This window comes from Oncorhynchus mykiss, chromosome 12 (assembly GCF_057628025.1).
Source record: "Oncorhynchus mykiss isolate SJ-2025 chromosome 12, ASM5762802v1, whole genome shotgun sequence".
Taxonomy (NCBI): Eukaryota; Metazoa; Chordata; class Actinopteri; order Salmoniformes; family Salmonidae; genus Oncorhynchus; species Oncorhynchus mykiss.
In genome coordinates this window covers 42,563,856-42,591,172 of record NC_143033.1, presented here as the reverse complement: position 1 = coordinate 42,591,172, position 27,317 = coordinate 42,563,856, and the positions used below count along the sequence as shown (strand labels likewise).

The following is a 27,317-nucleotide window of genomic DNA, read 5'->3' as shown; positions in this document are numbered from 1 at the left end:
GTCCTGTGGTTGAGATTTCACCCTTAAAATAACCGCTCATGTTGATTCCTTTTTTCAAATCCAATGTCTTTTCCACGTAGATTCCATGTCACAATATGTTGACGAATTATGTTAAAACAACATTGGAGGTTGTTCCAAGTGGATTGTGTTGCCTTGATTCAGTCAGCAGAGAGAGAGAAGAGACAAAAAAACACATCTGGCACACAGTTTTAGGGTAGCATGTTTATTTGAACTTGCGATTAGCAATGTAGTATTCTCCTACGTGGCTCACAGGAATTCATAAATAAGTAAGCCTATACCGTATTCAAATGAGCCCATGTCATCAGTGACAATGAAAACTCAATGATAAAACTCCATGTGACAGAATGGGGTGACACATACTCTGATTATTCATTAAATAAAAGTATAAAATAAACAAAACAACAGTACATGATGGCCTATATATATTAGATCACAGTAAATCAATTATCAAAAGTCTGAAGAGCACTGAATATTCAAACATTATTGGTTGAAGTAACAAAAACATTTAAATATACTGCACCCGTAATATTAAGCTACAGTACTAGCATGGCAGAAAAGGTCAATGGCTTTTTTATTCAAATTTGTTACGTTTACAGGTTATTGTCCGCGAATAATGAGAGAAATGTTCAGTCCAGATTTCCTACATTTAAGTTGAACCCATCAATCCTCCATAATCTGTACAAGGTGACATATGGGCAGACAGACAAAATGGCATAAGAACCAAACTCCTTTTAGGCCTGAGGTACAGTGAAGTAAAACATAGCTATGTTAATATCTGATATCAAATCATCTCTGTAAAAAATTGAAAATAAAACTAAAAATGAATCCCTGTATAACTGTGTGGTCAGTATTAGCTTATCATGCTCTGAATAGAGATCAGTTAGTCAGTTCTTCAACAGGGGTACAGTGGCCCCATACACTAGTATTCAGGCGGCTGCCATTTTGGCTCTGGACGGATCTTAGTGTGCAGGAAGGACAAGGTGAGCTCAGCAAAAGGCAGTAGTTTTATTACATGAGTAAGGTACAATGATTTAGATGGTAATGATCCATGGCTGATTATGAAACAGGGGGGAGCTCATGCAGCTTGGACTGGATTGGAGAGCCCTCTCAGAAGTCTCCATCAGAGAGCAGCCCATGGCTTGAATTCTTTAAGTGGGACACAGCACTGGAGAAGAAAAATAGATTGATAATTGGGAATTGGGAATACTTCAATCATCGTTATAATAATTATCATCATCATAATGTCATCACCTAGTCTTCGTCAACTGTGCTAATCAAATTAGCTGAAAAACATTAGAATGAGCCTTTTTTTTCTTACAGGCACATTTCAAATTAAATAAGTTCAGACAGGAAATTCACATGAATTGAACCATTTATTAGAAAATAGAAGACAACCCATTACCATTATAATAAACTACAGGCAGTGAGAGAGATATTCCAATCCCCCTGATGGTAACAAACCAAACGGGTGGAGGCTGGGGTGGTGGTAGGCTAGCAGAAAACAGACAACACATAGCAGGTGGCAGCAATAGTTGCAGCAGCAACATTAAGCGGCAAAAACATGCCAAGCATACAGCTTAGCTTGGTCCTTTGATATAGCATGGCGCATGAAATGCCAGGGTAGTGGGTTTGATTCCTGGGACCACTCATATGTAAAATGTATGCATGCTTGACTAAGTCGCTTTGGATAAAAGTGGCTGCTAAACGGCATATGGTCCATTTAAATAGCCATATTATTATAGTAGAGCCGCAATGCAGCAGCAGATAATGTGTGTGTAGATCTGGTCCATTTAAATAGCCATATTAGGGTAGGAAGTGTTGTTTGAATCCGATTGGTGCAATCTCAGCTGATTCTATTAAACATTCGATATGCAAACACTCGAGTTTCCCATCGGAACAGGGTTCACTTAACTATTATACCAGTGGGATAGCCCCTTTATGTATCAGGCTAGTAAGTAGATCCTGTACTTTCCACTTTTGTTATCTTAACTTGGATAATATAATTGCATTCAATGAGTTATTCCCTTACACTTGGAGTAACACCTATGTAATGTTAAGTGTTTCTAAACCTAATCAAGCATTAGTTACCTTTTAATATGTAGTCAGTTAGCAGTGTAGGCACCTTCTCACTCTCCTCCTTCATGGCGTAAAGAACTGTGGGGGATAAAATCAAAACAAGGTGGTTCTTAGCACTGAGTGTAGTGCTGGGCATTGGTACATTTCTGAGCTATGCTACTTGTATAGCTGCTATGTGGGACAGAGACTAATCAAATTGAAAAGGAGGTTCTAACTGAGCAAAACACAATTTGAGGGTCAATTTGTATGTCTGTCCAATGAAAATTTAAACTGAGTTGAACATTTGGGGATGTGATCGTATGACCAGCTAACCCAAACGTGGAAAACGACCCATTAGCTTAGCATTCAATTGCATTATCCCGCCTACTTACTATTGGTGATCATCTGAAGGTCGTCCACAGTTGGAGGAGTTGCTTTCTTCTCATATGGAATTACCGTGTTTAGATACTGAACAACAAAGACAAAGAGAGACCGTTAGGGAAGTGACGTAGCAGTGTTGAATCATTGTAGATTTAACACACTGATATACTTGGTGGCTAGGAGCTGTAAAAGCTTAAGTGTCTCACCTGTTTGTCTGTCCCTGTGCTGCCAAACGTCTGTCTGATGCCAGTCTGCAGGATGTTGGACAGGCCCTCCATACTAAAACGCTGGAACACAGACAATCACCAGCTGTGAGTGACAACGACCCTCTGTCACCACAACACAGTAACTAACACTTTCTATGAGACAGCTGTCTTGTGATGCATTCTAAATGCAGTTATCAGTTATCTATGCATTCTAAATGCAGTTATCAGTTATCTATGCATTCTAAATGCAGTTATCAGTTATCTATGCATTCTAAATGCAGTTATCAGTTATCTATGCATTCTAAATGCAGTTATCAGTTATCTATGCATTCTAAATGCAGTTATCAGTTATCTATGCATTCTAAATGCAGTTATCAGTTATCTATGCATTCTAAATGCAGTTATCAGTTATCTATGCATTCTAAATGCAGTTATCAGTTATCTATGCATTTATAAAGCTTATGAGGCGCTTTTATGAATATAGTATGCATAAGAGTGTGTTTTATAATGCATGTAACTTAACAGCATTCATAAAGGCTGTTCATTTAAAAGGAGCCGTCATGAATGCTTGTGACATTAAAATCAGACATTACCACATCAATTGTATATAGACTGGTTGTACATCATGATCAGGGCTACAGTAATTGACTCCATTCCTACATTGTCATTACTAAACAGATAAAGCTACCATGGTACTGGACAGGTAAACACAAGCGTGTCCTTTGCTATGAGTAAAGAGGGGCTGTTAAGTGTTGTTAATTTGTTCCTGGATATGGACAGGCTGGTCTATGCTTTTACTGTACAAGAACCTATGGTCAATTCCTCTGAGTACTGTGTTGGTTTTTCTTCCCGTAAGTGCAATTTGTAATAACAAAACAAAAAAATGTGTGCAGTTAGGGCCTAATGGCCTCTATGTCCATTATCCATGACGGTGTGGGAGGCAGAGAGAGAGAAAAAGAGCGCTGCCTGGCTTGGAAATGCATCCGTATAGACATTAACACACAGACACTCATGCTTGTGTGTGTGGTGTGTGTGTGTGTGCGTGCGTGCGTGTGCGTGTGACAGACAGACACACACACACCACCATCAGCCTATACACTAATACCATTGCCCATACAAACATACCCCCGCCTCGCTCATTTATCTCCCTCCCTCAGTGCTTACCTTCATAGGCATAGAGGCGGGCTTGGAGTCCGTGTGGGCAGTGGTTGTAGTAGTGGTACCACCAACCACGGTCGTGGTTACCGCGTTACCCTGCAGACTGAGGCCCTTATCGCTCCGGCGCCGGCGTTTGCCCGTGTCCCGCTGCTCCTTCTGGCGGTTCTGCACATCCATGAGGGCCGTGATGAACGTGTTCTTCACCTCCTTCTCAAACTCCAGCTCGTCACGGCGTGCCAGCTGGGTGACCAGCTCCTCGGAGTACTCCATGATGGCAGACTCCACCCGGCACAGCAGCTCCACCAGGGCTGAGCTGGGCATCAGACTTAGGCCTGGAGAGAGAGAGAGGCATGGTCTGGTATGGAGCTACTATACCTTAGCCTGTAGCCCAGATCTGTTTGTCCTGTATAGCCAACTCCTACAATCGTTGTCACTAACAGATCTGGGACCAGGCTAACTGTACATAGAGGTGAACCGAGATTCAATATGCATAATATTATATACTGTACAAGGGATATCGAATTGCTTCTCTCGAGGGCCAAAGCATTGCTGGTTATCATTATTATCAGGGATTGACTCAGACCTGGCGCATCAGGACGAAGTGAACTCTCTGGCCAAACAACAACAAACGTCTAGGTAAAAAATAAAACCTTGTCCCGTATTCATAAAGCGTCTCAGAGTAGGAGTGCTGATTTAAGATCAGATATCACAGTTTTTTTTGTTTTTATCGCTTCGGTGCTATTTTCACAAGTACTGTATGTGGTGAATTTTCTAAACTCTTAGTACAAATCTCCGAACTGGTAACACTTGTAAGTCTTACATTCAAAACCTTTTGTTGTGCATTCATTTGGTTTGGAGACATCTTTCACCACACAACCATTGATCCAAAAATATATGTTTACTGTGAAATAGCAAGCGAAAATTGATTTAATCACCAAAACATGAGAGTATTTTCTGCATGAACAGTAGTTATAAAAAAAATTGAAGTTAATCCAAGAGCAAAAAAAATGCAAGATACAGGTTTCAAAACGTTGAATGTTGTACTGTAAATTACAGTAAGTAACACTGTTTTCAATACACCTGCACTACCCATCAAAATGTACTGAAACTCACATTTCCATCATTTTTATCCCATGTGTGATTAAAGTTGTAATTATTGAAGAAATGTTCCACAATCATTGATGCAAAAAGTACATGTATTGTTCAGATAGAATTACACTGTAGGTGTACTGTAATCAAATGAAATGAATGAAAGAAACAATGTTTAGCAGTAACTAGTTTGCACCAAGCCTGTCTTGAACATTTGGTAGGTTCTCATCGACATCACAGCAAATGTCTTCATTGTTCATGCACCTGGGGAAAAAACGTTTGTCATGACAAATCCAAGGCTGACATAGGTCTGTCATTGCATGCCTCATCTATAGCCTGAAGGAGGATGGCACACTCATGGTGATGCAATCATAAACCTTTGACTTGTATTTTCTTAATGTATTGTACTTATGTATTGTAGTGGTCCTTTGTGGCTCAGTTAGTAAGAGCATGGCACTGGCAACACCAGAGTTGTGGGTTCTATTCCCACGTATATTAAATGGCATATATTCCGATATTACAGTACTGTATTGGCCAATGCAATTTTTGTAAAGCAGTGTGAAAATCCCCCATTAAAAAGACCCCAGCAGCTTCATCTTTTTAGCTATTTAGGGGATGCATTTGTTACATACAGTACATCTCTAAAACTTACTGTAAAGTAAAATCAAAATTATAGTACATTACAGTATATCAAGCTTTATACACTGCTCAAAAAAATAAAGGGAAAACTTAAACAACACAATGTAACTCCAAGTCAATCACACTTCTGTGAAATCAAACTGTCCACTTAGGAGTCAACACTGATTAACAATACATTCATGTTGTTGTTGTGCAAATGGCATAGACAACAGGTGGAAATTATAGGCAATTAGCAAGACACCCCCAATAAAGGAGTGGTTCTGCAGGTGACAACCACAGACCACTTCTCAGTTCCTATGCTTCCTGGCTGATGTTTTGGTCACTTTTGAATGCTGGCGGTGCTTTCACTCTAGTGGTAGCATGAGACGGAGTCTACAACCCACACAAGTGGCTCAGGTAGTGCAGCTCATCCAGGATGGGACATCAATGCGAGCTGTGGCAAGAAAGTTTGCTGTGTCTGTCAGCGTAGTGTCCAGAGCATGGAGGCGCTACCAGGAGACAAGCCAGTACATCAGGAGACATGGAGGCCGTAGGAGAGCAACAACTGAGCAGCAGGACCGCTACCTCCGCCTTTGTGCAAGGAGGAGCAGGAGGAGCACTGCCAGAGCCCTGCAAAATGACCTCCAGCAGGCCACAAATGTGCATGTGTCTGCTCAAACGGTCAGAAACAGACGCCATGAGGGTGGTATGAGGGCCCGACGTCCACAGGTGGGGGTTGTGCTTACAGCCCAACACCGTGCAGGACGTTTGGCATTTGCCAGAGAACACCAAGATTGGCAAATTCGCCACTGGCGCCCTGTGCTCTTCACAGATGAAAGCAGATTCACACTGAGCACATGTGACAGACGTGACAGAGTCTGGAGACGCCATGGAGAACATTCTGCTGCCTGCAACATCCTCCAGCATGACAGGTTTGGCGGTGGGTCAGTCATGGTGTGGTGTGGCATTTCTTTGGGGGGTCACACAGCCCTCCATGTGCTCGCCAGAGGTATCCTGACTGCCATTAGGTACCGAGATGAGATCCTCAGACCCCTTGTGAGACCATATGCTGGTGTGGTTGGCCCTGGGTTCCTCCTAATGCAAGACAATGCTCATGTGGCTGGAGTGTGTCAGCAGTTCCTGCAAGAGGAAGGCATTGATGAAATGGACTGGACTGGCCCGCCCGTTCCCCAGACCTGAATCCAATTGAGCACATCTGGGACATCATGTCTCGCTCCATCCACCAACGCCACGTTGCACCACAGACTGTCTAGGAGTTGGCGGATGCTTTAGTCCAGGTCTGGGAGGAGATCCCTCAGGAGACCATCCGCCACCTCATCAGGAGCATGCCCAGGCATTGTAGTGAGGTCATACAGGCACGTGGAGGCCACACACACTACTGAGCCTCATTTTGACTTGTTTTAAGGACATTACATCAAAGTTGGATCAGCCTGTAGTGTCGTTTTCCACTTTAATTTTGAGTGTGACTCCAAATCCAGACCTCCATGGGTTGATAAATTTGATATCCATTGATAATTTGTGTGTGATTTTGTTGTCAGCACATTCAACTATGTAAAGAAAAAAGTATTTAATAAGAATATTTCATTCAGATCTAGGATGTGTTATTTTAGTGTTCCCTTTATTTTTTTGAGCAGTGTATTTTTATACTTTACAAACATACATGTTCATTATGTGGTTCTCTGTAGTAGATCTGTAGTAGACAAAAGTTTAAAACCTATAGGTTTACTAAACGGTTAAATTGTTATCAATTAAGTAAGAGTAAAATGTATTTTAACAAATGAGAGGACAATTATATCAAAAGTAATGTGAGTACTGTATTGTGAAAAGCAATAACTTCATATGAACATGAGCAATATGAAACATGTATTTCTAGATGAAACAATGATTTAAGTTTTGTGAAAAAGTGACTTTATGATTGTGTATTTTGTACTTAGTCAATTAAACATATACTTAGAGTTTTGAAACAACTGCCTTTTTGATTATCGGTTTAGAGTTTTACTAAGCTTTGTGAAAATATACAATAGTGCATTCGGAAAGTATTCAGACCCCTTCACTTTTTCCACATTTTGTTACGTTACAGCCTTATTCTAAAATGGATTAAATAAAAAAAAGTCAATCTACACACAATACACCATAATGACCATAGAAATGTTTTCACATTTATTAAAAATAAAAAGCATAAATACCTTATTTACAAAAGTATTCAGACCCTTTGCTATGAGACACGAAATTGAGCTCAGGACCTCAGACTGGGGCGAACAGGACAACGACCCTAAGCACACAGCCAAGACAACGTAGGAGTGGATTCGGGACAAGTCTCTGAATGTCCTTGAGTGACCCAGTCACAGCCCGGACTTGAACCCGATCGAACATCTCTGGAGAGACCTGAAAATTACTGTGCAGCAACGATCCCCATGCAACCTGACAGAGCTTGAGTGGACCTGCAGAGAAGAATGGGAGAAACTCCCCAAATACAGGTGTGCCAAGCTTGTAGCATCATACCCAAGAAGACTAAAGGCTGTAATTGCTGCCAAAGGTGCTTCAACAAAGTACTGAGTATAGGGTCTGAATATGTATGTAAATGTAATATTTCTGTTTTTTTATTTTTATAAAAACCTGTTTTTGCTTTGTCATTATGGGGTATTGTGTGTAGATTTTTTTAAATCCATTTTAGAATAACGCTGTAAAGTAGCACAATGTAGAAAAAGTGAAGGGGTCTGAATACTTTCCGAATGCACAGTACTTTGATGAATTATTATTATTATTATTATTTTTAAAGAAACATGGATCCTAGATCATCACTCTTTGAGATACTTTATGAATATGGGCCAAGTACCACTTCAGGCCTCAAGGGGCAGGAATTAAATAGTCCTGCTGTATTCAGTACATACAATATAGGGATAGATGACATAAGTGGGATGATATCACTTGTACATCATCCATTTAAATGTTTCATTACCTTGATATTAAATTCTGAGTAGAGTAACTAGCATGCTGTCTAATATGACTTATATTTCTGGAAGTAAACCGACTTTGCGAAAAACATATTTAAGACGACACACCCAATTACAAATACAAAGAAATACTCAAACACATGCAGTGCATCTACACACAGACATATGGATTCACAGACATATACCCAAATGTGCTTCCATAAACACACACACACTAAGCAGGAAACACGTCTCTCATGCAGGGGAGCCACATGGTCACACAATATGTCTTTCCACAGGGAACCATATTGAGTGCGTGCCTTGGCCCTCTGAAACGAGAGACTCATATAAAAAAATGCCTGCTGCAGCTTTATCCAGTTATTTATCCTTTTTGCACTACATTCACCATAGAGGCTGAAGACTGATGAAATATCCAGATGTTTACTCAGGTAAACTGACAACACTTACATATTGTCTGATCTATGACCCCTCACACAATCAAAGTCCTACAAGCAGCGCAATAGCCTGCTGAGCTAAAGCCTAGGCATGAACTCAAACAAGTGTACATATGTCTCTTACAAGGTTATTTATTTCACAATCAATGCTCATAGAGCCAGCTCTGCTGTATGAGCACATACTTAACCACTATGAGATCAAAGGTCACTTTATTTTTACACAGTATTGTATGGACAGGAAATTGATTTTGGGAAAAGGTGTCTCCAATGACAATGTTAATTGGATGTTGAATTGCTTAAATTGGCACTCCCTTCTGTTTATTCAACTTCTTGGTTTATGTGACTTGGTGTTTAACCCTTCAGGCAACATTAGTTTTTGTACACTTACCTTCATAGGAGGGCATGTTGTTATTGGAGGCCTGGGACAGCTGTCTAATCTCCTCCAGAAGGGATGGGTTGGACTTGGATGAGGAGTGTCCACTCTCTTCCTCGTCCTCCTCCTCGGTCTCACCAGGGTCCGGAGAGTTCTCCATCATCTCAACTATCTCCTCAATGACCTTGGAGAGAGAGTGATCGAGGAAGGGATTGAGGGAAGGTAGAGGAATACATACACTTTCACAAATAGCACTTAAAGAATCTATGCATCACCATTAGGTAAACATTCCATGGTCGTCAGGCATTCATTATTCATGTGCAGTAGTCCAAGAGGTAATGCAGAATGGAGCTACTTGACATATACTACATGACCAAAAGTATGTGGACACCTGCTAGTCAAACATCTCATTCCAAAATCATTCGCATGAATATGGATTTGGTCCCCCTTTTGCTGCTATAACAGCCTCCACTCTGCTGGGAAGGCTTTCCACTAGATGTTGGAACATTGCTACGGTTACTTGCTTCCATTCAGACACAAGAGCATTAGTGAGGTCGGGCACTGATGTTGGGCGATTACACCTGGATCGCAGTCGGTGTTCCAATTTATCCCAAAGGTGTTTGATGGGGATGAGGTCAGGGCTCTGCACAGGTCAGTCAAGTTCTTCCATATCAATCTCGACAAACCATTTCTGTATCTGTATTGTATTCTGTATTGTGCACAGGGGCATTGTCATGCTGAAACAGGAAAGGGCCTTCCCCAAACTGTTGCCACAAAATTGGAAGGACAGAATCGTCTACAATGTCATTGAATGCTGTAGCATTAAGACTTCCCTTCACTGGAACTAAGGGGCCCTGCCCGAACCATGAAAAACAGCCACAGACCATTATTCTGTCTCCACCAAACTTTACAGTTGACATTATGCTTTGGGGCAGGTAGCGTTCTTCTGGTATCTGCCAAATCCAGATTCGTCCGACGGACTGCCAGATGTTGAAGCATGACTCATCAATCCAGAGAACGTGTTTCCACTGCACCAGAGTCCAATGGCAGTGAGATTTACACCACTCCAGCCAACGCTTGGCATTGCGCATGTTAATTTTAGGTTTGTGTGCGGCTGCTCGGCCATGGAAACCCATTTCTTGAAGCTCCCGGCAAACAGTTATTGTGCTGACGTTGCTTCCAGAGGTAGTTTGGAACTCAGTAATGAGTGTTGCAATCGAGGACAGACGTTAATTACGTGCTACACGCTTCAGTGGTCCCGTTCTGTGAGCTTGTGTGGCCTACCACTTCGCGGCTGAACCACTGTTGCTCCTAGATGTTTCCACTTCACAATAACAGCACTTACAGTTGACCAGGGCAGTTCTAGCAGAGCAAAAATGTGACTTGTTGGAAAGGTGGCATCCTGTGACAGTGCCACATTGAAAGTCACTCAGCTCTTCAGTAAAGCCATTCTACTGCCAATGTTTGTCTATGGAGATTGCATGGCTGTGTGCTCGATTTGTCAGCAACAGGTGTGGCTGAACTAGTCGAATCCACTAATTTGAAGGGGTGTCCATGTACTTTTGAATATATAGAGTATAGTCTTGCAATACTTTTCGCCTTGGCTTTTTTAACCACTGTTATTTTATTGGGCTTTAATGTATTCTACTTTCATATTTTTTTTTTACTGTCTAAATAAGCTAGGAATATACATACAGTCCCTTCAGAAAGTATTCATATCCCTTGACTTATTCCACATTTTGTTGTGTTACAGCCTGAATTCAAAATGTATTAAATATATGTTCTCTCACCCATCTACACACAATACACCATAATGAAAATATGTTTTTAGAAATGTATTGAAAATTATTGAAAATTAAATATGGAAATATCCAATTTACATAAGTATTCACACACCTGAATCAATACATATTAGGATTACCTTAAGCAGTGATTACATCTGTGAGTCTTTCCAGGGAAGTCTCTAAGAGATTTGCACACATGGATTGTACCATAGTTGCACATTTATTATTTAAATCATTCTTTAAGCTCTGTCAAGTTGATTGTTGATCATTGCTAGACAGCCATTTTCAAATCTTGCCATAGATTTTCAAGCCAATTTATGTCAAAACTGTAACTAGGCCACTCAGTAACAGTCAATGTTCTCTTGGTAAGCATATCCAGTGTAGATTTGGCATTGTGTTTTTGGTTATTGTCCTGCTGAAAGGTGAATTTTCTGTCAGTGTCTGTTGGAAAGCAGACTGAACCAGGTTTTCCTCTAGGATTTTGCCTATGCTTAGCTCTATTCTGTTTCTTTTTAGCCCCCCTCAAAAATGAAGATGACAAGCATACCCTTAACATGAAGCAGCCACCACCATGCTTGAAAATATTAAGAATGGTACTCAGGACATAAATGCTTTGTACTCAGGACATAAATGTAATTTCTTTGCAATATTTTTTGCAGTTTTACTTTAGTGCTTTTGTTGCAAACAGGATGCATGTTTTGGAATATTTGTATTCTGTACAGGCTTCCTTCTTTTCACTCTGTCTTTTAGGTTAGTATTGAGGAGTAACTACAATGTTATTGATCCATCCTCAGTTTTCTCCTATCACAGCCATTAAACTCTATAACTGTTTTAAAGTCACCATTGGCCTCATGGTGAAATCCCTGAGTGGTTTCCTTCCTCTCTGGCAACTGAGTTAGGAAGGCCGCCTGTATCTTTGCAGTGACTGGGTGTATTGTTACACCATACAAAGTGTAATTAATAACTTCACCATGCTCAAAGGGATATTCAATGTCTGCTTTTAGTTTTTTCTACCAATGGGTGCCCTTCTTTGCGAGGCATTGGAAAACCTCCCTGGTCTTTGTGGTTAAATCTGTGTTTGAAATTCACTGCTCAGCTGAGAGACCTTACATATATTTGTATGTGTGGGGTACAGAGATGAGGTTATCATTCAAAAATCATGTTAAACAGTATTATTGCACACAAAGCGAGTCCATGAAACGTATGTGACTTGTTAAGCAGATTTTTACTCCTGAACTTCTTTAGGCTTGCCATAACAAAGGGATTGAATACTTATTGACCCAAGACATTTAAGTGTTTCATTTTTTATACATTTATAAGAGTTTGTTAAAAACATTATTCCACTTGAACATTATGGGATATTGTGTGAAGGCCAGGCTGTAACACAACAAAATGTGGAAAAAGTCCAGGGGTGTCAGTACTTTCTGAAGGCACTGTAACTGGAAGTACTACCAAGTTGTTTGTATAACAGAAAGTACGTGTCTTTAGTCACCTGATCAGCAGTGATAAGAGGCTCCTCACTCAGGCAATTGGCATTGTCGTTCTTCTCGTTCATCTCCTCCTCCTCTTTTTCATGAATCTGGAGAATGCGAGAGAAAACGAATGAAACCATGGAAACCCCTTCAGCCACATTAGTGGAATCTTAACTTCTTAGTATTAGAAATAGAAACCATGGAAACAAGGTTTACCCCCAGTGGTGTTAGCGCTAGCATCTTAGCATTCGAAAAATAAGATTACAGAAAAGCCATTCACTCATATTGAATTTAGCTTTAGCATATTAGCATTGGCGTTTGGTGAGCTAATGAACATTCCCCAAATTTGAACCCATGATTCCCTTCTCTGCTCTTCATCTGAAAATAACATTTCTGCCCCTCGAGTTTGGAAGCCATCTTGAAAGTGTTTGGGTTGTGCTTAGTCGCATTCAAATTGCCATGATTCTATCTATTGACTGTTTGTTTTCTACTTTCTTCTAAAAAATATTGCTTTTGATGCTCATTGTTCTTATGCCGTTGGTCTCAGCCAAGTTTATCCCTGCAAGGATATCAATCAGTAATTATCTAAACCAGGGGCATAGAAGACTAAATGCTGATGGACTGCTTTTTCAATGTCTGTAGAGTCTCTTATAGCTTCTGCTGGAGACTGTGTGTCTGCGTATTGGCCCTGACCCAGCCCTGAGCCTTGGCCCTGACCCAGCCTTGAGCCTTGGCCCTGACCCAGCCCTGAGCCATGGCCCTGACCCAGCCCTGAGCCTTGGCCCTGACTCTTTGAGTGCCTGGAGTTGCATGTGAGAGCAGATTAGGGGAGGAGAGGGCGTAGGAGGAGGAGGGTGGTTGACTGATACTGAGTAGCAGGCAGTCAAGGCAGCTCAGCCTTGATTTTTGGTGTCAGGTCAGGTGACGTCAGCACCACAACCTCAAGGCATGAATGACATCCAGTCAGTCAGCCAGCCAGCCAGCCAGCACACTCTAGCTAGCATTCTTTCTAAGACGTTGCTCAGTTACAGCACGTCCTCGCACATTGCCTCCCTACAGAACACACTAGTCAGTCACACATGAAAGAGGTGAGGTTTTGAGCAGAAAAGCCCATTCCTTGCTCTAGAATCCAATTGATAATACAAATCTGAACTCCAATTGTTCTGAAATCCATTCAAATAAGACTAAAAGTCTTAAAGAAAAATGCAATTTCAAGATAGTCTTTCAAACTTATCTCAAAATGTTTCAGGTCTCTCCAGGTGAGAGGGGAGAGAAAGACGATTCTTCCAATGACTTTAAATTATAATGAAGTATATTAGAAAGTGTTACCTCCTGATCGGAGAGGTTGCCGTTGAATCCCTCTGAGTTGGGGTCGTCCCAGCTGGAGACAGAGGAAGGGACGTAATTATCCGTCAGCGCATCCCACACACTGAAACATGGACAACACAAACACACATTCAGTCACTGCAACACAACAGAAGTACACAGTAAAAATGCAACAAACAAAAAAGAAACAGATGCAAACACACAACCATCAACATTGTAACAGGTCATCTCATACACTGCAACACAAGACAAACACACAACCACCAACATTGTAACAGGTCATCTCATACACTGCAACACAAGACAAACACACAACCACCAACATTGTAACAGGTCATTTCATACACTGCAACACAAGACAAACACACAACCACCAACATTGTAACAGGTCATCTCATACACTGCAACACAAGACAAACACACAACCACCAACATTGTAACAGGTAATTTCATACACTGCAACACAAGACAAACACACAACCACCAACATTGTAACAGGTCATCTCATACACTGCAACACAAGACAAACACACAACCACCAACATTGTAACAGGTCATCGCATACACTGCAACACAAGACAAACACACAGCCAACGACGCTGGGAATGATCAGGACATTCACAACAAAGCACAATACACTATCAGTCCTCAAGGCTGCAACTATCTGGAAATAGGCTTTTTGTTTGGCACAGAAGCCTAATCCCAAATCCAGTGCCGGTTTGTGATTTAAAGAATTGAGGAGGAGGATGGATTACATAAGAGGACCATCTTTCTCTTCCTCTCTAGATGACCCTCCTCTACCCAAATCATATTTGATAGAAATTATCAATTGTAAATCTGCAGCCATTTCCTTCTATTAGTGTTCCGTTGACCATTTGCAGACAGTGAATTCAGAGGAGGAGATGTTCACATGACATAATTGTGCTTTGTTCCCAATTCTGTCCCTCAACTTGCCAACATAATAAATAACATCAAAATGCACATCATAATCCTCCGTATTGCACTCCAGGCTGCAATGCACACTGTCCACTAACAATTAAAGAAAAGCCCACAGTTTACACATTTTTTAAAGGTGTCCAATGTGAAGAAGTATAGATAAAAACAGCCCCTTACAGCATTGTACAGGTCCTCCTCGAACTATAAGCACCTCAGTCCAATCAAGGCTGCAGCCTTGTGAAAATGACCAGAGTAGAACTCTCCCTTTGTTTCCGCTTTCTTTGTTTTCCATCCAGCTTGGCATGGCACCCACACCCTACCCTCCTCTTAGTGGCACTGCCCAGCCATGCGCCAAACAGGAAACAAGCAGCCATTCATCGGGACTCATGACCTCACAGGTCATGCCTGTTGTGTTGTCCACAACACACACACATACACACCTCTCCATCTGCCAAACAGGAACTAACTGGTACAGCACCGTCCCATATACATTGCTCAAAAAAATAAAGGGAACACTTAAACAACACAATGTAACTCCAAGTCAATCACACTTCTGTGAAATCAAACTGTCCACCCAGGAAGCAACACTGATTGACAAAAAATGTCACATGCTGTTGTGCAAATGGAATAGACAACAGGTGGAAATTATAGGCAATTAGCAAGACACCCCCAATAAAGGAGTGGTTCTGCAGGTGAGAACCACAGACCACTTCTCAGTTCCTATGCTTCCTGGCTGATGTTTTGGTCACTTTTGAATGCTGGCGGTGCTTTCACTCTAGTGGTAGCATGAGACGGAGTCTACAACCAACACAAGTGGCTCAGGTAGTGCAGCTCATCCAGGATGGCACATCAATGCGAGCTGTGGCAAGAAGGTTTGCTGTGTCTGTCAGCGTAGTGTCCAGAGCATGGAAGCGCTACCAGGAGACAGGCCAGTACATCAGGAGACGTGGAGGAGGCCGTAGGAGGGCAACAACCCAGCAGCAGGACCGCTACCTCCGCCTTTGTGCAAGGAGGAGCAGGAGGAGCACTGCCAGAGCCCTGCAAAATGACCTCCAGCAGGCCACAAATGTGCATGTGTCTGCTCAAATGGTCAGAAACAGACTCCATGAGGGTGGTATGAGGGCCCGACGTCCACAGGTGGGGGTTGTGCTTACAGCCCAACACCGTGCAGGACGTTTGGCATTTGCCAGAGAACACCAAGATTGGCAAATTCGCCACTGGCGCCCTGTGCTCTTCACAGATGAAAGCAGATTCACACTGAGCACATGTGACAGACGTGACAGTCTGGAGACGCCGTGGAGAACGTTCTGCTGCCTGCAACATCCTCCAGCATGACTGGTTTGGCGGTGGGTCAGTCATGGTGTGGGGTGGCATTTCTTTGGGGAGAGGCACAGCCCTCCATGTGCTCGCCAGAGGTAGCCTGACTGCCATTAGGTACAGAGATGAGATCCTCAGACCCCTTGTGAGACCATATGCTGGTGCGGTTGGCCCTGGGTTCCTCCTAATGCAAGACAATGCTAGACCTCATGTGGCTGGAGTGTGTCAGCAGTTCCTGCAATAGGAAGACATTGATGCTATGGACTGGACTGGCCCGCCCGTTCCCCAGACCTGATTCCAATTGAGCACATCTGGGACATCATGTCTCGCTCCATCCACCAACAGACTGTCCAGGAGTTGGCGGATGCTTTAGTCCAGGTCTGGAGGAGATCCCTCAGGAGACCATCCACCACCTCATCAGGAGCATGCCCAGGCGTTGTAGGGAGGTCATACAGGCACGTGGAGGCCACACACACTACTGAGCCTCATTTTGACTTGTTTTAAGGACATTACATCAAAGTTGGATCAGCCTGTAGTGTGGTTTTCCACTTTAATTTTGAGTGTGACTCCAAATCCAGACCTCCATGGGTTGATAAATTTGATTTGCATTGATCATTTTTGTGTGATTTTGTTGTCAGCACATTCAACTATGTAAAGAAAAAAGTATTTAATAAGAATATTTCATTCATTCAGATCTAGGATGTGTTATTTTAGTGTTCCCTTTAGCAGTGTATTTGCAAACCTTTAGTTAATCTGGAACTTAGATTTAACCAATCATTCCAACAACTGTGTCGTATAACATAAAGGATCAAGCTTGCAACAGGTGAATGTGTCTATGTTCCTTGCGTCACTACATGGATAGTGATGGAGGAACCAATTTCAAAACATTCAAATCAGAAACATCATATGATGCGGTGTCTAACTCTGTGGTGTACTGTAGAATAGATAAGCAAAAACGTCATTTAGGCACACCCACATGCTAACAGTAGCATCCCCAACATACATCTTTGTAATATTTTATCATAATGAATTCTGAATATGAATCAATAGGCATACCCAGCCTCCAGTATTTATGCTGCAGTAGTTTATGTGTCGGGGGGCTAGGGTCAGTTTGTTATATCTGGAGTACTTCTCCTGTCCTATTCGGTGTCCTGTGTGAATCTAAGTGTGCGTTCTCTAATTCTCTCCTTCTCTCTTTCTCTCTCTCGGAGGACCTGAGCCCTAGGACCATGCCCCAGGACTACCTGACATGATGACTCCTTGCTGTCCCCAGTCCACCTGGCTGTGCTGCTGCTCCAGTTTCAACTGTTCTGCCTTATTATTATTCGACCATGCTGATCATTTATGAACATTTGAACATCTTGGCCATGTTCTGTTATAATCTCCACCCGGCACAGCCAGAAGAGGACTGGCCATCCCACATATGCTCTCTCTAATTCTCTCTTTCTTTCTCTCTCTCGGAGGACCTGAGCCCTAGGACCATGCCCCAGGAATACCTGACATGATGACTCCTTGCTGTCCCCAGTCCACCTGACTGTGCTGCTGCTCCAGTTTCAACTATTCTGCCTTATTATTATTCGACCATGCTGGTCATTTATGAACATTTGAACATCTTGACCATGTTTTGTTATAATCTCCACCCGGCACAGCCAGAAGAGGACTGGCCACCCCACATAGCCTTTCTAGGGAGTTTTTCCTAGCCACCGTGCTTCTTCACCTGCATTGCTTGCTGTTTGGGGTTTTAGGCTGGGTTTCTGTACAGCACTTTGAGATATCAGCTGATGTACGAAGGGCTATATAAAATAAATTTGATTTGAAAATTTGATACCCAAGGTCACATACAACAAAGCTATTCTTAGCAAGAGGGTTTATTTCCACCCAATGTGAGAATGTCTGCATTTTCTCTTCAAAGGCTGTTGGCGAATGGGAGTTCTGGTTGCCTGCTGGTAGAGGCAGTAGACAGACCAACAGAGGAACAAGAGAGTACAAAAATACATGGAATAATTCAAGGCCTATCCCGACTGTGGACTGCTGGGGTGTGTTGTTTTGGTTTTTGCTGGTGGGCGATTTGGTCGGCTGTGAGGTAGGCTGAGTAACAGCTTCAACGTTGGTCATCATAGGATCTGAGAGTTGGGTCATGAGATATGCAGTGGTACTGTTTGAACAATGTTAAATAATGACATACAGTGAGCTCCGAAGGTATTGGTGACACACTTTGGATGTGAAATGACACAAAGACTATAAGGTTGAAGTGCAGATTCTCCACTTTAATGTGAGGGTATTTTCATCCACACTGGATGAACCGTTTAGAAACGACAGCACTGTTTGTACATAGTCTTCCCATTTTTAGGCGACCAAAGGTATTGGGACAAATTCACTTATGTGTGTATTAAAGTAGTCAAAAGTTAAGTATTTGGTTCCATATTCTTAGCACGCAATGACTACATCACGTTTGTGACTCTAAAAAGTTGTTTGTTTTGGTTGTGTTTCAGATAATTTTGTGTCCCATACAAATGAATGGTAAATAATGTATTGTGTCATTTGGAGTCACTTTAATTGTAAACTACATGTGTTTCTAAACACGTCTACATTCATGTGGACGCTACCATGACTATGGATAGTCCTGAATGAATCGTGAATAATGATGAGTGAGAAAGTTACAGACACTCAAATATCATACCCCCACAAAAAATGCTAACCTCCTCTATTACTGTAATGGTGAGAGATTTGTGCGTCTAACTTTCTCACTCATCATTATTCACGATTCATTCAGGACTATCCATAATCATGGTAGCGTTCACATTAATGTAGAAGTGTTTAGAAACATATTTTATTCTTATTTACAATAAAAAATTATTCCAAATAATATATTATTTACCATTAATTTCTAGTGGCACAAAATTCTGAAATCTGAAACACAACCAAAACAAACAGTAAATGCATCCAACAAGTTTTGTAGAGTGACAACCTTGATGTAATAACTGTATGCTAGGAATATGGGAACAAATACTAAACTTTTGACTACTTTAATACACATAAGTGAATTTGTACCATTACTTTTGGTCCCGTAAAATGGGGGGACTTGGTACAAAATGTGCTGTAATTTCTAAATGTTTCCCCCGATATGGATAAAGTTAAAGTTCCTACTCTGCACTTTAACCACAGTCATTGTATCATTTCAAATCCAAAAGTGTTGTAGTACAGAACCAAAACAACAAAAAATGTGTCACTGTCCCAATACTTTCTGAGCTCATTGTAGTAATGGTACATCAGCCAATGCTCTGTTTAACTGATAGCTGTGATGCCTTGTGGGATTCTATCTGAACTGTAGTGAATGCATAGGTGTAGTGTTCATACCTGCTCGTTTCACACCAAACCCAGAATTTACATGCTCTGATTGAAGTAAATGGTGTGCCTTACGAATGGGACTGTATAGCCACAAAAATATGCAATTTGAAGACAGAAGAGGAAGACATCATCAGACATGATGTACTACCTAAACAAGCAAGCTGACCAATGCTTTGCTCAGAAGATTGCTGCAATGGATGTGCCATGTTATCAAAAATAATACAGGGGTGCATTGTACAACCCAAAAGGAAAGCAGCTGAAGCAACAAAAAAATCACTCCCCCGTGATACACCATTTGCATCTTTAACTCGTATCTCAAAAGCACATATTTTTTTTGCTGTAGTCAGACTTAAGCTTCAAAAACACAAAGGTGGTGGCCGACACTCACTCTTCATCCTGCAGCCGTTCCTCGTCCTCCTCGGTGTGGGACTGGTTGCGCACAGGGGCCAGGCCCTCCGTCTTGGTGTTGTAGTTGTGGAAACAGACATTCAGCTTCTCGTCAAACTCATTGACCAGGTCCTCCATGGACTTGAAGCTCATCATCTCTGAGAAGTTCTCCAGTTCGGAGAAGTCCTCGCGGGTGATGGGAGCCAGGGGGGCCATTGGGGCCAGGGTGTTGGTGCTGTAGGGGGGTCGGCTGAGGGGCACAGCCCGATCCATGTCCTCTACCCGGCAGGGCCGGAGGTCTTCGAACTCCTCATCCAGGCACACAAGGGGAGCTTCCATGGTGGGTGTCTCCAGTCACAAGTCAACGACAGAGAAAGGAGCCCTAGGAGAAGGAAGGAAGGGAAATTAGAAAACAACATGGACTTTACATGGGGCTGCTTTTTTCAATTCACGTCATTAGATCAGGATTTTGTCATCCATCCCAAAGAGGTGCACATTATTAAACACTGTCAATACCAGTGACCCAGAAAAGACGAAGCATGTCTGGGTCCCAGCCCAGGCGCCAGGTCTCAGGAAGGTCTCAGGAAGGCAGTAGTGATGCTAAATCGGGTATCTGCTACATCAGCACTCGCACATGTGATTAAAAAAAGGCTTGGTGATTAGTTGAATCAGGTGCTGTGCTAGAGTAAAAATACTTGACTACATGATAAATTCACACATAATATATTTTTATGGCATCTCAGGTATCTTGAGTAATTTCAATTGGATATTTATGTGGCAGCAACTCTATAATGGCAAAGTCACTCCCAAAACAGACAAAATGGTAGTTGAGATTCCTGATTAACTGTAGGTAACTAAGCAATACTGGTGGGATTTAATTGATGAGGAAAGGGATTCAGGAACAGACCGTCATTATAAAGACGATACCGTGGCCACCCATTATGTTTTCTAACTCGTCTTAAGAGCGACACTCAACAAAAGAAATAGCTTAGCTAGCCCTACATTTTGATAAGGTGCTAATTATAGATGTATCACTGTGGCAAATTCTGTGTCACAACAAAATGGTACTAAGCACCAACAAACTTGGAGAACATTGTTCAAGTCGGACACAAATTTAGCACAAATCCTAAACACTTAAATCTATATGAGGTCATATGCTGTAGCCAGTGGTGGGAAAAGTATCCAATTGTCATACTTGAGTAAAAGTAAAGATACCATCATAGAAAATGACTCAAGTAAATTGAAAGTCACCCAGTAAAATACTACTTAAGTAAAAGTCTAAAAGTATTTGGTTTAAAATATACTTAAGTACCAAAAGTAAAAGTACAAGTATAAATAATTTTAAATACCTTATATTAAGCAAACCAGACGGCACAATTTTCTTGTTTTTTAAATGTACGGATAGCCAGGGGCACACTCCAACATTCAGACATCATTTACAATTTGTGTTTAGTGAGTCTGCCAAATCAGAGGCAGTAGGGATGATCAGGGATGTCCTCTTGATAAGTGTGTGAATTAGACCATTTTCCTGTCCTGCTAAGCATACATCCTGAGGCTGCATTTATTGTAGCTAAGGGATTTTAACAAAGCTAACCTGAGAACAAGCTTCCTAAATTCTATCAGCATATCGAATGCGCGACACGAGCTGGTAGCATTCTGGATCATTGCTACTCTAACTTCTGCGATGCATACAAAGCCCTCCCCTGCCCTGCCTTAGGCAAATCTGACCATGATTCCATTTTGTTGCTCCCAGCCTATAGACAGAAACTAAACCAGGAAACGCCCATGCTAAGGTCTATCCAACGCTGGTCTGACCAATCGGATTCCAAGCTTCAAGATTGCTTCAATCACGTGGACTGGGATACGTTCTGGATAGCCTCAGACAATAATATTGATGTATATGCTGACTCGGTGAGCGATTTTAAGTGCATCGGCGATGTCGCACTGTGACTACGCACTGTGACTATTAAAACCTTTCCTAACCAGAAACCGTGGATTGACGGCAGCATTCGCACAAAACTGAAAGCACGAACCACTGCTTTTAATCATGGCAAGGCCACTGGAAACATATCTGAGTAGAAACAGTGCAGCTATTCCCTCCCCAAGGCAATCAAACAAACAAAGCGTCAGTATAGAGACAAAGTAGAGTCGCAATTCAACAGCTCAAACACGAGACCTGTGACAGCTCAGCATTTAACGCCATAGTACCCTCCAAACTCGTCCTTAAGCTCGAGACCCTGGGTCTCGACCCCGCCCTGTGTAACTGGGTCTTGGACTTCCTGACGGGCCGCCCCCAGATGGTGAAGGTAGGAAACAACATATCCGCCCCGCTGATCCTCACCACCGGGGCCCCACAAGGGTGCATTCTCAGCGCTCTCCTGTACTCCCTGTTCACCCATGACTGCGTGGCCATGCACGCTTCGAACTCAATCATCAAGTTTGCGGACGACACTCCAGTGATAGGCTTGATTACCAACAACGACAAGACGGCCTACAGGGAGGAGGTGGGGACCTCGGAGTGTGGTGTCAGGAAAATAACCTCACACTCAACGTCAACAAAACAAAAGAGATGATCGTGGACTTTAGGAAACAGCAGAGGGAGCACCCCCCTATCCACATCGACGGGACAGTAGTGGAGAAGGTGTAAAGTTTTAAGTTCCTCAGCGTACACATCATGGACAAACTGAAATGGTCCACCCACACAGACAGCGTGGTGAAGAAGGCGCAACAGCGCCTCTTCAACCTCAGGAGGCTAAAGAAATTTGGCTTGTCACCTAAAACACTCACAAACTTTTACAGATGCACAATCGAGAGCATCCTGTCAGGCTGTATCACCGCCTGGTACGGCAACTGCACCGTCCTCAACTGCAAGGCTCTCCAGAGGGTAGTGCGGTCTGCACAACGCATCCCCGGGGACAAACTACCTTCCCTCCAGGACACCTACAGCACCCAATGTCACAGGAAGGCCAAAAAGATCATCAAGGACAACAACCAACCAAGCCACTGCCTGTTCACCCCTCTATCATCCAGAAGGCGAGGTCATTACAGGTGCATCAAAGCTGGGACCGAGAGACTGAAAAACAGCTTCTATCTCAAGACCATCAGACTGTTAAACAGCCATCACTAACATAGAGAGGCTGCTGCCAGCATACAGACTCACATCTCTGGCCACTTTAATAAATTGACTTAATAAAGGTATCACTAGTCACTTTAAATAATGGCACATTAATAATGTTTACATATCCTACATTACTCATCTCATATGTACAGTGGGGCAAAAAAGTATTTAGTCAGCCACCAATTGTGCAAGTTCTCCTACTTAAAAAGATGAGAGAGGCCTGTAATTTTCATCATAGGTACACTTCAACTATGACAGACAAAACGAGGAAAGAAAATCCAGAAAATCACATTGTAGGATTTTTAATGAACTTATTTGCAAATTATGGTGGAACATAAGTATTTGGTCAATGACAAAAGTTAATCTCAATACTTTGTTATATACCCTTTGTTGGCAATGACAGAGGTCAAACGTTTTCTGTAAGTCTTCACAAGGTTTTCACACACTGTTCCTGGTATTTTGGCCCATTCCTCCATGCAGATCTCCTCCAAAGATTTTCTATGGGGTTGAAATCTGGAGACTGGCTAGGCCACTCCAGGACCTTGAAATGCTTCTTACTAAGCCACTCCTTCGTTGCCCGGGCGGTGTGTTTGGGATCATTGTCATGCTGAAAGACCCAGCCACGTTTCATCTTCAATGCCCTTGCTGATGGAAGGAGGTTTTCACTCAAAATCTCACGATACATGGCCCCATTCATTCTTTCCTTTACACGGATCAGTCGTCCTGGTCCCTTTGCAGAAAAACAGCCCCAAAGCATGATGTTTCCACCCCCATGTTTCACAGTAGGTATGGTGTTCTTTGGATGCAACTCAGCATTCAATGTCCTCCAAACACGACGAGTTGAGTTTTTACCAAAAAGTTATATTTTAGTTTCATCTGACCACATGACATTCTCCCAATCTTCTTCTGGATCATCCAAATGCTCTCTAGAAAACTTCAGACGGGCCTGGACATGTACTGGCTTAAGCAGGGGGACACGTCTGGCACTGCAGGATTTGAGTCCCTAGCAGCGTAGTGTGTTACTGATGGTAGGCTTTGTTACTTTGGTCCCAGCTCTCTGCAGGTCATTCACTACGTCCCCCCGTGTGGTTCTGGGATTTTTGCTCACAATTCTTGTGATCATTTTGACCCCACGGGGTGAGATCTTGCGTGAAGCCCCAGATCGAGGGAGATTATCAGTGGTCTTGTATGTCTTCCATTTCCTAATAATTGCTCCCACAGTTGATTTCTTCAAACCAAGCTGCTTACCTATTGCAGATTCAGTCTTCCTAGCCTGGTGCAGGTCTACAATTTTGTTGTTTCTGGTGTCCATTGACAGCTCTTTGGTCTTGGCCATAGTGGAGTTTGGAGTGTGACTGTTTGAGTTTGTGGACAGGTGTCTTTTATACTGATAACAAGTTCAAACAGGTGCCATTAATACAGGTAACGAGTGGAGGACAAAGGAGCCACTTAAAGAAGTTACAGGTCTGTGAGAGCCAGAAATCTTGCTTGTTTGTAGGTGACCAAATACTTATTTTCCACCATAATTTGCAAATAATTTTTTTTTTAATCCTACAATGTGATTTTCTGGATTTTTTTTCTCATTTTGTCTGTCATAGTTGAAGTGTACCTATGATGAACATTACAGGCCTCTCTCGTCTTTTTAAGTGGGAGAACTTGCACAATTGGTGGCTGACTAAATACTTTTTTTGCCCCACTGTATATACTGTATTCTATACCATCTACTGCATCTTGCCTATACCGCACGGCCATCGCTCACCCATATACTTATATGTACATATTCTTTATCATCCCTTTACATTTATGTGTATAAGGTAGTTGTTGTGAATTTGTCAGATTACTTGTTAGATATTACTCCATTTTCGGAATGTAAGTAGTATTTTTTAGAGTCAGGGAAAATGTAAGGAGTAAAAAGTACATTATTTTCATTAGGAATGTGGTGACTAAAAGTAAAAATTGTCAAAAATATAAGTAGTAAAGTACAGATACTCAAAAAAACTACTTAAGTAGTTGTTTAAAGTATTTTTAGTTAAGTAGTTTACACCACTGACTGTTGCTATAATAAATCAGTCATCCCCAATGGTGAATTACTCTGTATGTAATTCTTGTTCTTAATAACTATTCTGGAAAGTACAGAGTGATCTGTATGAAATTACCAAGAACTATTGATTCTTGTAGATAATAGATAATGAAGCAAGAACTGTTGAATAAAAGTTGTGTTTGAGTCCAGGTTCTGACGCAGTGCAATTACAAGAGTGAGGGCCAAATGTACTAAAGCTTTTCCTGGATCTTCGCCTGTATCCAGGGAGTGGAGTGGAGAGGAACCAATTTAAAACAAGCTTGTGTAAGCGTCTTCCTCTCCCTCCATCACATTACTCAGCAAAGTGCCGCTTCATCAAAAGCCAGATATTATTCTTCAGCCTCTCCTCTCTCTCCATTGGTCTCTTCTTTCCATCATACCCACCCTTATTTTCTACAGAGAAGCCTCTGGGTTTGTATTCATATAGCATCCCAGAGTATGAGTGCTGATATAGGATCAGTTTGGCCTTTTATATCATAATGAATTAGATTATATGGACAGAGGGGATCTGATCCTCAACACTCCTCCTCTGAGATGCTTTGTAAAAATGGGCGCTGATCATGTCTAATTGACATGAAATGCACAGTCCAGGAAATGACTACAAGTCCCACAATCCCTTCCAAAAGAGACGACGATGAATCATCCCGTCTCCATTATGTGACTGACAACTGGCATTTGAAAACACACAATGCATGTATGGAAATGTGGCATGCACTCTGCCACATTACATGTGTATTATTGGTAAAACATTGTCCATTGTTCCTTCAAATTAATTATTAGGCAACTAAAATGAATAGTCAATGTCATCTTAGTCATGTTGTTAGACATATTTGCAGCTTTTATGGCTACATAAGAAGCTTTTAGCTTTTGTTTGTTCCTAGACCATATGCTAACGGACATCTTGCAGGTGGATACAAAGAAAATACTGAAAACAGGAGAACATCCTTTTGTTCTGGTAGACGAGTGAAATCAGGACAGCAGGCTGAGTGACAATATGGATGTGTGTGTGTGTTTGTGTATGTGAATGTACTGTATGTGCATGAGTGTATGCACTCATGTGTGTGACGTTTGACCTTCACCTTAACCAATGGACCCAGGTGTATGGCTGTGTTACCCTCCCACTGTTTCGCTCCCTGCCAGAGGCCAAAAACACCCACAAACCACCAGTACCAAAAACAACCAATCATAGAACTTCATCAGAGGTAATTTAAAGATACACTATGCAGAAATTGCTCCGTCATTTCCTAGTTGCAAAAAAAATCAGTTTATGTAACAAAACAAGCAAGTATACTGTAGAGAATCGTTGTACAAAAAATATTGTATTTTCAGCTGTTTGAAGCTGGTGTACAAAACCGAAAGTAAAAGACGCAAAAATGAAAAACGGGAAGCATAGAAATAACGCAAATAGAATGGATCTACCACTTAGACTTGCTTTCAAAGATAATGACAGATTTATAACTCACATTTCTATATGAATTGGGTCTGCTCGCCCAAAAAGTTACAAAGAGAAACAAATGGCTGCCCCCATATTATACTGGCAAACAAAATAAATGCTAGCACACTGACTGGACAACAAATCAATATTTGTTGCTATGCCAAATCTATTACCAAATCAAGCCCATTTTTTATATTGTAGATTTTTTTTAAACATATTTGAGTGATTTCAATTAAATTGAAACAGTGATGGGTGGATCATATGGTTGCATTTATCTCAGAACAATACAAACACATGTCCTTTGCTATTCATATTCATATAGCTGTGTGGCTGCCTACCGAAGCATCTCCTGGGGTGAACATGAATATGTTGACATCTTTTACTTCCATTGGCTTCATGAGAACATGCTTGTCAGTCCCATTATGGAAGAAGATGGTTATGGCTAAGATGCAGTATAACAAAATTGAAGGCTACTTTATTCCAACATTCATACCGGCATATCATTTACACAGCATCTTTTGCATTGATATAACAAAAACGAATGCTTGTTCGGTAGGCGTGCTGCTATAATAAAAATGGACACCAAGCACTGACTGTATATGTCATCAGTGCTTCTTAGGGTGAAAAACAGGAGGGGGAGGGAGAGAAGGAGAGGACGAAGAGAAGGAAGACAAGACCATGGTTACATATGAGGGAGGGAGATGATGGAGGGGGGAGGTGGAGGTAGAGACGGATAGATAGAACGACAGATTACCTGCAGTAACTGTGCCTCCTGTAATATGGCTAAGAAACAGAGACAGTCCC

The 27,317-nt window shown here is 41.9% G+C and overlaps 1 protein-coding gene across 9 annotated transcripts; it reads right to left on the bottom strand.

Moving 5' to 3' along the window:
* Window positions 1-207: 207 nt before the first annotated feature.
* LOC110537619 (fasciculation and elongation protein zeta 1 (zygin I)) lies at window positions 208-27,317 on the bottom strand. Of its 9 annotated transcripts, none has more exons than XM_021623795.3 (11): window positions 27,268-27,317; window positions 19,882-20,262; window positions 13,896-13,995; window positions 12,587-12,673; window positions 9,326-9,494; window positions 3,828-4,153; window positions 2,664-2,744; window positions 2,469-2,544; window positions 2,110-2,175; window positions 1,424-1,512; window positions 208-1,186 (listed from the first exon to the last, which is right to left on the bottom strand). In XM_021623795.3, exons 2-10 carry the CDS (start codon window positions 20,217-20,219, stop codon window positions 1,436-1,438), a joined length of 1,320 nt encoding a protein of 439 aa, XP_021479470.2. In that variant the 5' UTR covers window positions 20,220-20,262; window positions 27,268-27,317; the 3' UTR covers window positions 208-1,186; window positions 1,424-1,435. The 9 variants fall into 9 exon arrangements, with proteins under 9 accessions (XP_021479470.2, XP_021479471.2, XP_021479472.2 ...); XM_021623796.3 differs by having other exon boundaries at window positions 13,896-13,947; XM_021623797.3 differs by lacking the exon at window positions 1,424-1,512.